Source organism: Pristis pectinata, chromosome 1 (assembly GCF_009764475.1).
Source record: "Pristis pectinata isolate sPriPec2 chromosome 1, sPriPec2.1.pri, whole genome shotgun sequence".
Taxonomy (NCBI): Eukaryota; Metazoa; Chordata; class Chondrichthyes; order Rhinopristiformes; family Pristidae; genus Pristis; species Pristis pectinata.
The window spans coordinates 88,635,045-88,649,021 of record NC_067405.1 but is presented as its reverse complement, the minus strand read 5'-3'; the positions used below and the strand labels follow the sequence as shown (position 1 = coordinate 88,649,021).

The window sequence follows — 13,977 nt, the reverse complement described above, 5'->3', positions numbered from 1 at the left end:
GTAAAGGTGACGCATGAGCATGGATCTTTTTTTTAATTTACTTTTTACAAAGTGGGTATTGCTGGCAAACTTATTGCTTATCCTGAATGTTTCAGAGGGCAGTGAAGAGTCAACCATGTTGATGGCTCTGGAGTCACACGCAGGCCAGACTGGGTAAAGACGGCAGATTTGCCCCTGGAGGCACTGCGGTTTTGGAACAATCCCGTAATTTTGCAGTCAACATTATTAATGACTAAGTTTTATTTAAATTTCAGATTATTAACTGAATTTAAATCCCACCATTGCGATTTGAACCCAGGTTTCTGGATTGTTAATCCAGGCCTCTAGATTACTAATCCGGTCATTTAATTTCTGCACCACGACCTTCCCCAGGGAAGGCTCTTCCTTCTAATTCAAGTCGATCCCATTCTACCTACTCCCAACCAACCCACTCCTACCAAGGGAGTTGCATCAGCCTGAGGATGAACAAACTCTCTCTATGTGGAAGCTTATTGAAGGCCTTTGGATACAAGCTATGTTCATGGTCTGTGTTTCCATGGTGTGAGGCTCTGCTTCTCTATGGTTCCAAGTCTCGCTGTGGTCCCTGTCTCGCTCTCCCACACTCTCTCAGCCTGCTACGTGCTGGTTCCTGACAGCACGTTGCTGCCTGTGTTTCAGGTGAATGCCACGGTGCCGCTGCTGGGCCGCTCGGGTCTGCTGGGCGAGCTGCGCAACAACTTCTTCAGCGACGTGGCCTGTGGGCGCAGCAGGAAGGCCGAGAGCACCTTCTGCATCACCAGCTCTGGCCTCCTGTGTGAGTTCAACGAGAAGAGGCTTCTGGATAAGTGGGTGGAGCTGAGGGTGAGTACCGTTGCGAATCCTCTCCTATCTGGGATATGGGCCTGGTGACTATGGGACCAGTGGGAATGGGAGTGTTCTGTCCATAAACTCGACTGTTCTATTGTCCCCTCATAGGTATTCTATTTCACTTGATTACCTCACTTGTTGCTCTTCTTTCTTTCCTGCTTCTGGTCAGTTTTTTCCTCAATGTATTGATGGGGGTGTGGGCATTGCTGGCAAGGTCAGCATTTATTCCTCATTGTACAGCAGAGGGCATTTGAAGAGTCAGTCAACTATTTTGGTGGGTCTGGAGTCACATACAGGCTAGACCAGGTCAGGTTAACAGATTTCCTCTTCTGAGGGGCATTGTGGTTTTCAATGGTAATCCAATAATTTTGTGGGCATCATTATTTCTACTGACCAACTGTTTTTAATTCCAGATTATTTCCTGAATTTTAATCCCACAGTTGCCATGGTGGGATTTGGATTCAGGTCTCTGGTTTGTTAGCCCAGGCCTATGATTACTGGTCCAGTAATTTAACCACCATACCATACCCCATATGGTGGGTGGGGGAAGTGTGTGCACATGTGTGTGTGGCTGGTGTTTGTGTGTGTGTTTGAGAACGTAAATGTGTTTGTGTGTACAAGTGCATGTCTGTGTATGTGTGTGAGTCTGTGTTTGTGTCTACAAGTGTGTCTGTACATTTGTGTGTACAAGTGTGTGTTTGTGTGAATGAGTTTGTGTGCGTGCACCGGTGTGTCTTTGTGTGCATGAGCTTGTGTATATGTGTATACACTAATGTGTGTGTGTGTGTGTGTGTGTGTGTGTGTGTGTGTGTGAGCGCGTGTATTATCAGCTCAGTCCTGCTCTATATTGCATCTCTAATACTTGATTCCCTCTCCTCTCCCGGCTGCTCTTCCCCACATTGACTTTGAAAAGAACACAGATAACACCGCAGTAAGTTTGCATTCCCGTCTCAGCATCTCACCGCACCTTCCACTCTGACATCGCCCATCGTGTGTCTTCATCTCTGTGACGAACCATTGTGGCCAGTTCCACATGTATACAGGTTTAGGAACAGTACACCGCCATCTTGTCCCTCTGTTACTGTGTCTATGTGCAACTGGTGAAGATGAGGTATAATGGGGCATCTCATTTGCCCATTGCCACCCTCTCCCCCCCACCACCTCCAGTGCTCACTCACCACCATTGGATCTGAGTCTAGCAACACCTGGATTTTAAGTTTTCTTTGTTTTCAAATCTCTGCACGGTCTTGCCTCTCCCTCTCTCTATCATCTCATCCATTCCCCACAACCTCTGGGCTCCTGGACGACTCTGATTTTCATCAGTCACCTTTGGTGACCAGGACGTCAACTGCCAAGCCTCTAAGCTCCAGAACTCTCCTCCTCACCAGGTCTCCCTTCCTCCTGTCTCCCCACGTTCACTGTGACCTTTCAAACCTACTCGATGGCTGAGCTCTCAGTCCTTAGGCAAAATGAACAGGATTTTCTTTGTCACACAGTGAGATAGCACTTGCAAGGCCCAAGAAAGTGGAGGAAGTGGGTTCAATATAACTTTCAAAAGACAACTGGATAAAGGGAAAATGTGGTGTGTGGGGCAAAGAGTAAAGAACGCGATGGCTGTTTCGAGGAGGTAGCATGAGTTAGATGGCCTGTGATTTAAACATCCGGTGACCTCTTGTGCTAACTTCTCAATTCATTGCAGGACTGAAGTGTGTTCAGGTGCATTAGGAACTGGGATGAAACTGTTGGGACCACCAAAGAGTTATGAGAGACATCATCCTAACAGCCAGGTTGATGGTGAGAGGGCAGTAGTGTGGTACTTGAACCCACTATCGTTTTGTTCTTACAGAGGGTGTATAGAGGATAGTGCACCAAGGAATGGCAGACGGAATTTAATGGAGAAGTATGAAGTGATGCATTTTGGGATGCTAAATCAGGGCAGAACAAACACAGTGAATGGCAGGATCCTGTCGAGTGTTGTAGAACAGAGAGGCCTGGGGTACAAGTATATAGTTCCCTGAAAGCGGCGACACAAGTAGGCAGGGTGGTGAAGAAGGCATTTGGCATGTTTGTCTTCATTGGTTGATGCATTGAGTACAAGAGTTGGGACATCATGTTATGTCTATACAAGATGTTGGTGAGACTACACTCGGAGTACTGTGTGCAATTCTGGTTGCCCAACTATAGGAAATATGTTGTTGGGCTGGGGAGGGTGCAGAAAAAATTTACAAGGATGCTACCGGGACTGGAGGGCTTGAGTTATAAGGAGGGACTGGATAGGCTGGGACTCTTTTCCCCGGAACTTAGGAGGCTGAGGGGTGACATTATAGAGGTTTAGAAAATCATGAGGGACACAGATATGATGAATGGTCACAATTTTTTTGCAGGGTAGGGTAGGGAGAGTATAGGCTTAAGGTGAGATGGGAAAGATTTAAAGGGCACCCGGGGGCAAGATTTTCACACAGGGTGGTGGGTATATGGTACAAGCTGCCAGAGGAGATGGTAAAAGCAGATACAATCACAGCGTTTAAAAGGCATTTAGACAGGTACATAGATAGGAAAGGTTTAGAGGGGTATGAGCCAAACACAGGCAAATAGGATTAGCTCAGGTAAGCAACTTGGTCGGCATGGATGAGTTGGGCCAATGGGCCTGTTTCTGTGCTGTATAAATCTATGATTTTATCAGTCAAATAATTCTACCATTTTTATTGCCATAAAAAATTCACCCGTTTCCATGTTGTGTAACTCTATGACATTAAATTGGTAAATTGGTTTATCATTGTCACATGTACCCAGGTACAGTGAAAAATTTTGTTTTGCCTACCATCCATACAGGTCATTTCATTACAATAGTGCATTGAGGTGGTACAAAGGAAAACAATAACAGAATTCAGAATAAAGTGTTATAGTTATGGAGAAAGTGCAGTGCAGGCAGGCAATAAGGTGTAAGGCCATAACAAGGTAGATTGTGAGGTCAAGAATCCATCTTATTGTACTAGAGGACCGTTCAATAGTCTTATAACAGTGGGATAGAAGCTGTCCTTGAGCCTGGTGGTACGTGCTTTCAGGCTTTTGTATCTTCTGCCTGATGGGAGGGGGGAGAAGAGAGAATGTCCAGGGTGGGTGGGGTCTTTGATTATGCTGGCTGCTTCACTCCCTGACTTATGACTTTGCTCCCTTTCCAAAGGCACTGAATCAAGTTAGGCTATGGTTTATTGGCACTGGGATCTCTCCCTAAGTGGCAACTCCTCATGGTTTAGCCCACAATAGGGAATTTAACTGTGGAAGGTGTGGCACGAAGGCACGCAATATCCAGCAAGAGCAGGTAGATGGTGTTGGGAAAGGGATTTCCCCCAGTGTGCAGGTCAAGCATAGAAGGCTTAGTCAAGGTCAGCAGACTCAGGAGCAAGGCTTTACATGTACAGTTTTCCCTTGCTGATATATAGTTCAGAGCTCCCTTCCCCAGCCGACACCAAATCCCACTGGAATATTAGGCCTCATTCATCATTTTTACCTGACCCCGGGAGAGAGGGTGAGTGGGAAAAGTGGAGGCTGTTTAGTGGGTGAGGGACAAGCTGTGGACAGCCTTCAGCGATATTTAAAATTTTAATTGTGCTGTTAATTCATTTTAATGTTAGTGTGCATGGGGTAAGATCTTCCCAATGACTGCCAGAGAGAGCAAACAGAGAATGTTTAACCAATCAGTTTCAGTTGTTATGTAACTGCAGAATGCACAGTTTATAACACTTTGACCCCTCCCTCCATCTGAAGGATGTAGTCAGAAAAAATCTCTTGGCAGATCCATGGAATCCACAGGGGGCTATGTGTAACTTCATGCTAACCTTTCATACTGGAGAGGGGCGTTTTGGTTCTGTGAAAACTCTCTCCCAGCTCTGCCCTCAACCTTCCCCTGACCCCCATCCCTCCTCTGCACCACTGAGCTGCTAGGAAAATCCTCATCCACTCCTGAGTCAGAGTCTACAGGGTCATCACATATGCATTTGCCCAAGCAGTACAGGACTGGATGAAAGGGAGCGGGAAAGAGGGAAGTTAGTTTGTTTTGTGTTGACAGTTCACACGCATGAAAGAAAAGTTGCTAGTCTACAGGAAAATTAGTTTTGATGTGTGTGCGTTCTAAGGGAGTGACCACTTCCATCCTGTTCTCTCATCCTGTGCTAATTTACTGAGTGCAGACAACCTGTCCTGGCAGATTTACAAGGCTAAGAATTGTTAGACAAGCAAACAAAAACCTTTGAACTCAACCAGCCCGTTGCCTCTTTTGGATCTTCTCACAGTATCCTCCAGTTCCTTTCTAGCTTGATGGCTGTTAAATCACTGAGGCTGCCTTCCGCTGCAACCCACTTCTCAATTCCCCAGGGCACGGCAGTTCCTTTAGATTCCTTACATTGCCATTCTTATCTGAGTATCTCCCTAGCTAATTATACCTCCCACCATCCTGAATAATTTGCCTAGAGGCAGTCTCTCAGATTCCTTGTTCGTAAAATAAACCCATCACCTTGGTTACCAATCCCTATAATCTTGCTTTACCTCAATTACCCCAGTTCCTGATACCCACATTTGTGTTGCTCTCCTCTCAATGTCCTTTAACCTTCAGATTCTTCCCAATCATGTCCTGGAGCAAACTAACTTCAGGCACCAATGTTCCACAATTTCAGCAATTCCAATTAAGAAGTAACTACCATACACCCCACCCCTGCACCAGCTGTCTAACTGGGCTCTTCCGCTGCATGACATCCTAAACCTATTGCTCCTGAACCTGTGACATCATGGAGCAGGAGAGCTCATTTGAAAACAGGGGGACACATGGTCGGCAACATATTAATTTTTTAAAAGTCAAGATTTGTTTGGGTTTTTCTTCTTCAAGAAGTCAACTGTTAAAAGGATTTATTTTTAACCTAGAACAAAACTGCAGGGAATTTAGTACCTATGTATGTCGATGTAATGTTGATACTTCCTCTTTTACACAGACCACAATGGCCAATTGCTTGTCAGTCAATGAGGATTTCATCTTCTGTGGCTGTGCAGATGGGACAGTACGGCTGTTCAACCCCGCCAACCTTCACTTCATTGCCACCATGCCCAGGCCCCACTACCTAGGCATGGACATTGCAGCTGCCACAGAACCAAGGTGAGAGCTAGGCTGGGATCATGCTGTGTAGTGGAGTGCTAAGTGGCTTGGGGGATGGTGTGAGGGATTACGGGCTGTTGGGTGGTGGGTGATGGAAGGGTTGGGTTGGTGGTGGGAGTAACTTGGAGCCTGGGGTGGGTTAACTGGGGTATGGGATGGCGGTTGGGAAGGAGTGGGTGTTGGGGGGGAGCATTGGTAGATGGAAATAGTTGGGTGGGGGGATTTGGGGGAAAGTGGTGATGTGTTGTGTTGGGGTGGGTGTTCATGAGGTGTGTTGGATGGGGGCTGGGGATTGGCAGGATGGTGTGGAGCAGGGGTGTTAGTGATTTGGCAGGGTGGGGTGGGATTCTTAAAGGGTTGGTAGAGATTGTGGGTCAATAAAGGGTTGGAGTTGGTGGGATGTGTGAGCATTGATGGTGTGGTGGATGTTTAGGCGGTTGGTGAAAGTGGGGTGTTTGTGGGACAGGGTGGGCATGGGGATGAGAGTTTGCTGATGTGTGTTGGGTTGGGAATGTTGAACGGTTGGCTGAGGTGATGGGCAGAGGTTGAGGGTGCTGGTGGGTTGGTGGGGTTCGACTCTGCCAAAGGTGCAGCAATGTTAAGGTGTTGAGAGACTGTTGGAATACTGTATGTGGCTGCGACCTGTTCACAACATTGTGACTCAGTTCTGAAATGGTTCACAGAAAGTTAAATTAACTGGTCATCAGTGTCTGCAAGTGCAGGTCATACAATCCTCTGACTACATGACAACTATCAGTCTGGTAGCCCTTTCAAATTAAAGAGATGCATCCATGTCAGGGAGGGGGAGGGACACACAAGTACACACATGAAAACAAATGCATGAAATCATACAGGCCCTCCTAGGGTTACGAACGCCTGACTTATGGGCACCCCGCACACACAAGTAAGCTCCCATAATTATCAGTAAGTTCAAGTGATCAACCAGTCTTGAAAAAAGAAACCTGTTTATATGTAACCTTCTCCAGTAATCAGACACTATTGTCTGTTAAGAGCACAGGCTGGCAGTTTCACCGCAGGAGGCGACTTAAAAGAGTTGCTTTGGAAACTGACAAACAAATGCTTCTGTTCATACGTGTGCAACGATGCTCTATTAAACAACGTAACATCCACTGATACTTCAAGGCCATCAAAACAAGCCACTGAATGTGGGTTATCCTGATTCTGTACCTTCATAACTAGGCAGAGGAAGAGACAAACACATAAGATCAAACCACACACACACACACACACACACACACACACACACACACACACACACAACCATGCATAATCACAGATACAATGTAAGTGTACACACAGACACAAACACCCTGACACTCGCATAGCAACACCAAGTGAGATTCTCACAGACAAAGGCAACAAAAGAGACAGTGGAAAATAATGAGTGAGAAAGCAAGGCAGCCAGGCAGTGTCATAGAGTCATAGACCTATACTGCACAGAAACAGACCCTTCGGCCCAACCCATCCATACCAAAAATACAGAATTGGAGTCAGTACGTAAAACCACACCAATGAAGGCAGTGATGGAAAATCTGAGGACACCGATTAACATGGGAGCAAGATATGTTGATGTAACGACAGATGCACAGGTTAAAAAAAGGACAAAGGTGAGCATGCAACATTTCACATGTTGCGGTACAGCTGGGGAAACACAACAGATAAAGTAACAAATGTACAGAAATGAAGAGGTGAAATAACTACACAAAGATAGAGAGACAATCAGTGGGAGATACACGTGATGGTGCCAAGCTGCTGGGACACAGAGTGGACTGATGGACAGGTCCTGGAGTTACCGCAATGCCATGCCCAATATTCGTCCAGCGCACTAAAGCATATGACCTTGTTACTGTTGCTGTTTGTGGGAGCTTGCTGTGCACAGATTGGCTGCTCTGTCCCCTCCATTACAGTAGGACCTAAACTTTAGAGGCACTCCCTTGGCTTTACTTTGAGCTGCCCTTAAGAAATGACAGCAGCTTTATAAATTCAAGTCCTTTTTGTCATTCTTTCGCTCTACGCTAGTGAGTTGGGGAGGAGTAATGAGAAGTGGGACCCCCCCTGCCACTAATTACTCCTCCCTGCCAACAGTACTGTGACTAATCCCAGCACCCCTGCCACTGCCCCAGCTGTGAGATTGGACTGGAAACAAGACAGCAGCACATACTGGAGTTGAGGCTGCTGGCAACCCCTCCCCTGAGCAGACGCTGAGGCAGTGCCGAGCCATTAGGTGTAGGGGCTATTGCCCAAGGTACTGTGGCTCTCTGCCCCTCCCTCATTTCTAGTGGATCTTGCAGTCAAACAATGCACACACAGTGAACGATGAATCCGTTGCTTGTTCCAGTGTGGCTGCTGTCAGCATGTGATGCGAGAGTGGGCTTGATGGCATTTGGCTCCGGCAGAAGGAAATCTGTTCACAGCTCCAGACAAATATGTCACAGAATTATCAGAGGCTTGACTTTGCACTCGAGTCAGTCAGCTCTTAAAGGGAAATGAGCACTGCTGAACTGGTATCACTAAAGAAGCAACACTTCTTATTGTGCTGCTGTTTTTATTTCCTGGAAATACTGTAGTGAATGGGATCTTCTCCCAACCTCCCCCCACCACCTCTTGCCCAAAACCCCATTCACTGAACTTACCGTTCCCGGAGCTCTTTGTCATCCAGGGTTTTCCCGGACTCACGTCTTGATCTTTTGTAGATTGATTGGCATTATATATCTACAGTTCCTTATCATTTCATCATCCCAGCTAAAAGAGGAACAGGATGGAATGTTGACCTTTCTCTTCTAGAAACATCTGTGTTTTTCACACCCTTTGAATGTAATACCAGAAAGTCAGTGTTGCCCAAGGGGAGATTGCTGCTGAGTCAATCCATGTCCTTCCCCAATTTTCTTTTTAAATTATGGCATAGTGTGCAGCAAGTACATAGAACTTTACAGCACAGTACAGTCCCTTCGGCCTACCATGTTGTCCCGACATTTTATCCTGCTCTAAGATCTATCTAACCATTCCCTCCCACATAGCCCCCTTGTTTTTATGTCATTCATATGCCTATCTAAAAATCTCTTAGATGTCCCTAATGTATCTGCCTCCACCATCTCTGCCGGCGGTGCATTCCACGCACCCACTACTCTCTGTGTAAAAAAGCTTACCTCTGACATCCCGCTATACCTTCCTCCAATCACCTTAAAATTATGCTCCCTCGTGTTAGCCATTGTTGCCCTGGGAAAAGTCTCTGACTGTCCACTCAATCTATGCCACTTATCATCTTGTACACCTCTATCAAGTCACCTCTCATCCTCCTTCGTTCCAAAGAGAAAAGCCCTAGTTCGCTCAATCTATCCTCATAAGACATGCTCTCCAGTTCAGGCAACATCCTGGTAAATCTCCTCTGCACCCTCTCTAAAGCTTCCACATCCTTCCTATAATTAGGCGACCAGAACTGAACACAATACTCCAAGTGTGGCCTAACCAGAGTTTTATAGAGCTGCAACATTACCTCATGGCTCTTAAACTCATTACCCCGACTAATAAAGGCCAACACACCATACGCCTTCGTAACAACCCTATCAACCTGCGTGGCAACCTTGAGGGATCTATGGATGTGGACCCCAAGATCCCTCTGTTCATCCACACTGCTAAGAGTCCTGCCGTTAAGCTTGTATTCTGCCTTCAAATTTGATCTTCCAAAGTGTATCACTTCACAGTTTTCCGGGTTGAAATCCATCTGCCACTTCTCAGCCCAGCTCTTCATACCATCAATTGTAACCTACAACAACCTTCTACACTGTCCACAACACTACCAACCTTTGTGTCACCTGCAAACTTACTAACCCACCCTTCCACATCCTTATCCAAGTCATTTATAAAAATCACAAAGAGCAGGGGTCGCAGAACAGATCCCTGCGGAACACCACTGGTCACCGACCTCCAGGCAGAATACTCTCCATATACCACCCCCCTCTGTGGAAGGGTGGGTTAGTAAGTTTGCAGGTGTCTTCTGTGGGCAAGCCAATTCTGAATCCACACATCCAAGTTTCCCTGGATCCCATGTCTCCTGACTTTCTGAATGAGCCTTCCATGAGGAACCTTATCAAACGCCTTACTAAAATCCATGTACACCACATCCACTGCTCTACCTTCATCAATGTGCTTTGTCACATCCTCAAAGATTTCAATCAGGCTCGTGAGGCATGACCTGCCCCTCACAAAGCCATGCTGACTGTCCCTTATCAGCCTATCCTTTTCCAAATGCTCATAAATCCTGTCTCTAAGAATCTTCTCCACATTTCAGCTTCCTACCTAGCTCCCTATCTTCCCTCTTCAGGACCTCATCTCTTTTCCTACCTTTGTCATTGGTACCAATAAGTACCACGACTTCTGGCTGTTTGCCCTCCCCCTTCAGAATGCTGTGGACCCGATCCGAGACGTCCCAGACCCTGGCACCCAGGAGACAACGTACCATCAGGAGTCTCTTTCATGTCCACAGAATCTCCTGCCTGCCCCCCTTTCTATTGAATCCACTATTATTACCACTATCCTCTTCTCCCCCCTTCCCTTCTGCACCATATGACCAGGCTCGGTGCCAGAGACCTGGTCACTGTGGCTTTCCCATGGTAGTTCGACCCCCCAACAGTATCCAAACCTGTTATTTAGGGGAACGGCCACAGGGGTACTCTGCACTACCTGCCTATTCTCCTTCCTTCTCCTGACAGTCACCCAGCTACCTCCTTCCTACAGCTTAGGAGTGACTGCATCCCTGTAGCTCCTTGTTCTCCCGTGGGAGCTGAAGGTTGTACAGCTGCAGCTCCAGTTCCCTAACACAGTCTGTAAGGAGCTGCAGCTGGATGCACCTCATGAAGATGTAGCTATCAGGGAGACTGGAGGTCTCCCAGAACTCCCACATCTCATAAGATGAACACACCACTGGCCCTGGGGCCATTCTAGCTACTCTAGCTCGGCACTAAAGGAAAGATCAAAGAAAGAATGAAATTTACCAGAGACTTACCTTAGCCTCTGCCTCCTCTCGCCGAACCCTCTTGAGCCAAAGTCTCAATGCCCCACTCTAACATTGGTCTACTGTCACAATGGCCACTCCAAAATGTCCACTCCGCTTGACCCTATCTTCTTTTTATTGACTGCTGTTAATTAGCCAATCAACTATTAAAAGTTTACAAATGTGCCTCTTTTAGAAACTCATAAACACAAGCACAGAAACTCACCTCTTTGCAAAGCTCCCGTTCCAAATCTCGCTCCAACTCCCGACTCTGCCTCACAGCTTTTGAGACCCGGGTTAAATCCTGACCTCTGGCTCTGCCTTGAGCAAAAAACAAACTGTTGAAGGAACTCAGTGGGTCAGACTGCCTGATCAACTGAGTTCCTCCAGAAGCTTGTTTTTTTTTTGCTCCTAATTCCAGCATCTTCAGTCCCTTGTATCTCTCTGATTCTGTCTGTGTGGAGTTTGTACATTCTCCCGTAGACCTGCTCCAGTTTCCTCCCAAATCCCAAAGACATGTGCGTTGGTAGGTTGATTGGCCACAGTGAATTGCCCCTGGAGTGTAAGTGAGTGGTAGAATATGGGGAGAATAAAATGGGATGAGTGTAAATGGATTGTTGATGGCTGGCATAGAATCAGTGGGCTGAAGGGCCAGTTTCCATGCTGTCTGATTCAATAATTCTACTTATTCTTGGGGTGGGATATCACTGGAAAGGGCAATATCTATTGACCATCCAGAGTTGTTCTGGGAATCTGACAGTGATAAACTAACTGCCACCTTGCACTACTGCAATCCTGTGGTGAAAGCGCCACCAGTGATGTTGGATAGGAATAGGGAGCTCATTATTTTGACCTAGTGACAATGAAGGAACAGCAGTGCATTTCTAAGCTTGGTTGGGAGGGTGACTTGCAGATGTTCATGCCATAGCCTTTATCCTTCTAGGTGGTGGAAGTTGTGGATTTGATATGAGTAGCAGGGAACACAAGAGGGACCAAATATGCGAACCCTCTCTGGAGTCACCAGTAATAACTACAGCCCCCACACCCATGTAGAACATAGAAACATAGAATGTTGAATACAACACAGGAACAGGCCATTCATCCCCTGATGTTTGTGCCAACCATGATGCGAATTTAAACTAAACTGATCTGCCTGCATGTGGTCTATATCCTTGCATTCCCTGCCTGTTCATCTGCCTGTCTAAATACCTCTTAAACCTTGCTATCAAATCTGCTTTCACCACCTTCCCTGGCAGTGTGTTCCGGGCACCTACCATTCCCTGTGTAAAAAACTTGCCTCGCAAATTTCTTTTAAACTTTCCCTCTTTCACCTTAAAGCTATAACTTCAAGTATTTGACCTTTCCACCCTGGAAAGAAGACTCTATCTACCCCATCTATGCCTCTCATAACTTTATATACTTCTATCAGGTTGCCCCTCAGCCTCCAGTGCCCTAGAGGAAACGATCCAAGTTTGTCCAACCTCTTCTTACAGCTGATACTGTAATCCAGGCAGCATCCTGGTGGACCTCTTCTGCACCATCTCCAAAGCCTCCATATTCTTCCGGAAATGCGGGGACCAGAACTGTACACAGCATTCCAAATGTGGCCTAAACATTGTTTTATCCAGCTGCAACATGACTTCCCAATTTATATATTAAATGCCCCACCCAATAAAAGCAAGTATGCTGTGCTTTCTTTAACATCCTCTCTACCACTTTCAGGGAGCTAGGGACTTGCACCCAAGATCCCTCTGTACATCAATGCTGCTAAGTGTCCTGCCATTCACTTTGTGTTTTCCTCTTACATTTGACCTCTCAAAGTGCAACACCTCACGCTTGTCCAGATTAAACTTCATCCTTCATTTCTCCACCCATATTTCCAACTGGCCAACATTCTGCTGTATCCTTTGACAACCTTCCTCACCATTCACCTCCAATGGCTGGCCTAGTTAGACCTAGGACTTGGGTAATCTATATATTCAGATTATTATGATGGATTTACCATGTCACAGTCACAGTCTTGCATCACTCTACTGAGACCAACTCCTCCTGCTTCCCAGTTGACTGAGAGTGGTTTTGAGGAAGGGAACTTTGGGACTGGAGGTTTGATTTTCAGCTGTTAGAATTCTGAGCTCATCTAAAGTTCACTCAGGAGGACAGTCTGTAGGTCACTTTGCAATACCTTCACTGCTGCGACACTGTCCTCCTATTATATGGATCAGTGCTTTGTTAACATAACTCTCTATCTCCTTCAGCCATCTGTTCACAAACAGAGCAGATGCCAAGTACCCAGACACCATCGCACTGACCTTCGACCCCACGAACCGCTGGCTATCGTGTGTGTACAATGACCACAGTCTGTACGTGTGGGACGTGAAGGACATTAAGAAAGTTGGGAAAGTGTACTCTGCCCTCTACCATGCATCCTGTGTCTGGAGTGTGGAGGTAAGACTATGTCAGTAGAACCTGGGATAACCATTCCTCCATAGAAGTTGGGAAACCAATCCATAGAGAATCTGAAAGAGCACTTCCATAACAGAATATGGGATCATTCTTCCCACTGGAGGCAGTTCAAAAGAGATTCACTGTATTGGCATTAGAGGCAGCCCAAAATACATATACCAGGCTAATTCCTGGGATGAGAGGGTTGTCCTATCATGAGTGGCTAAAAAATACAGATCTCTATTCTTTGGCGTTTAGAAGAACGAAGGATGATCTAATTCAAACATTTAAGATTCTGAGGGGGCATGATAAGGTAATGTCAAGATTTCCACTCCTGAGAGAATCTCGAAGAAGGGGACATAGTTACAAGATTAAGGGTTGGTCATTTAAAACTGACATGTGTAAGAACTTCTTCTCCTAGATGGTGGTGAATCTCTGGAATTTTCTACTCCAGCGGTTTGTGGAGGCTAGATCACTGGGTGTATTTAAAGAAAAATGACATGAATCTTTGAAAGATCAGGGAAGTGGGGGT

General features: G+C 46.2%; 1 protein-coding gene and 1 long non-coding RNA gene across 4 annotated transcripts in view; one reads left to right on the top strand and one right to left on the bottom strand.

Annotated features, from left to right (window-relative positions):
- Nucleotides 1–8,730, bottom strand: part of LOC127568391 (uncharacterized) — a 41,441-nt gene extending 32,711 nt beyond the window's left edge. For both annotated transcript variants that reach the window (XR_007956004.1, XR_007956005.1), the window contains exon 1: nucleotides 8,647–8,730. This is a non-coding gene — a long non-coding RNA (uncharacterized LOC127568391). The remainder of the gene's footprint in view (nucleotides 1–8,646) is intronic.
- The window catches only part of mapkbp1 (mitogen-activated protein kinase binding protein 1), a 156,432-nt gene that overhangs the window by 96,212 nt on the left and 46,243 nt on the right, over nucleotides 1–13,977 (top strand). Inside the window, exons 7-10 of one of the 2 annotated variants that reach the window (XM_052012053.1) lie at nucleotides 658–840; nucleotides 1,760–1,777; nucleotides 5,832–5,992; nucleotides 13,259–13,448. In XM_052012053.1, coding sequence (XP_051868013.1) covers nucleotides 658–840; nucleotides 1,760–1,777; nucleotides 5,832–5,992; nucleotides 13,259–13,448 — 552 coding nt within the window. The remainder of the gene's footprint in view (nucleotides 1–657; nucleotides 841–1,759; nucleotides 1,778–5,831; nucleotides 5,993–13,258; nucleotides 13,449–13,977) is intronic. The other variant, XM_052012062.1, reaches the window with a different exon arrangement.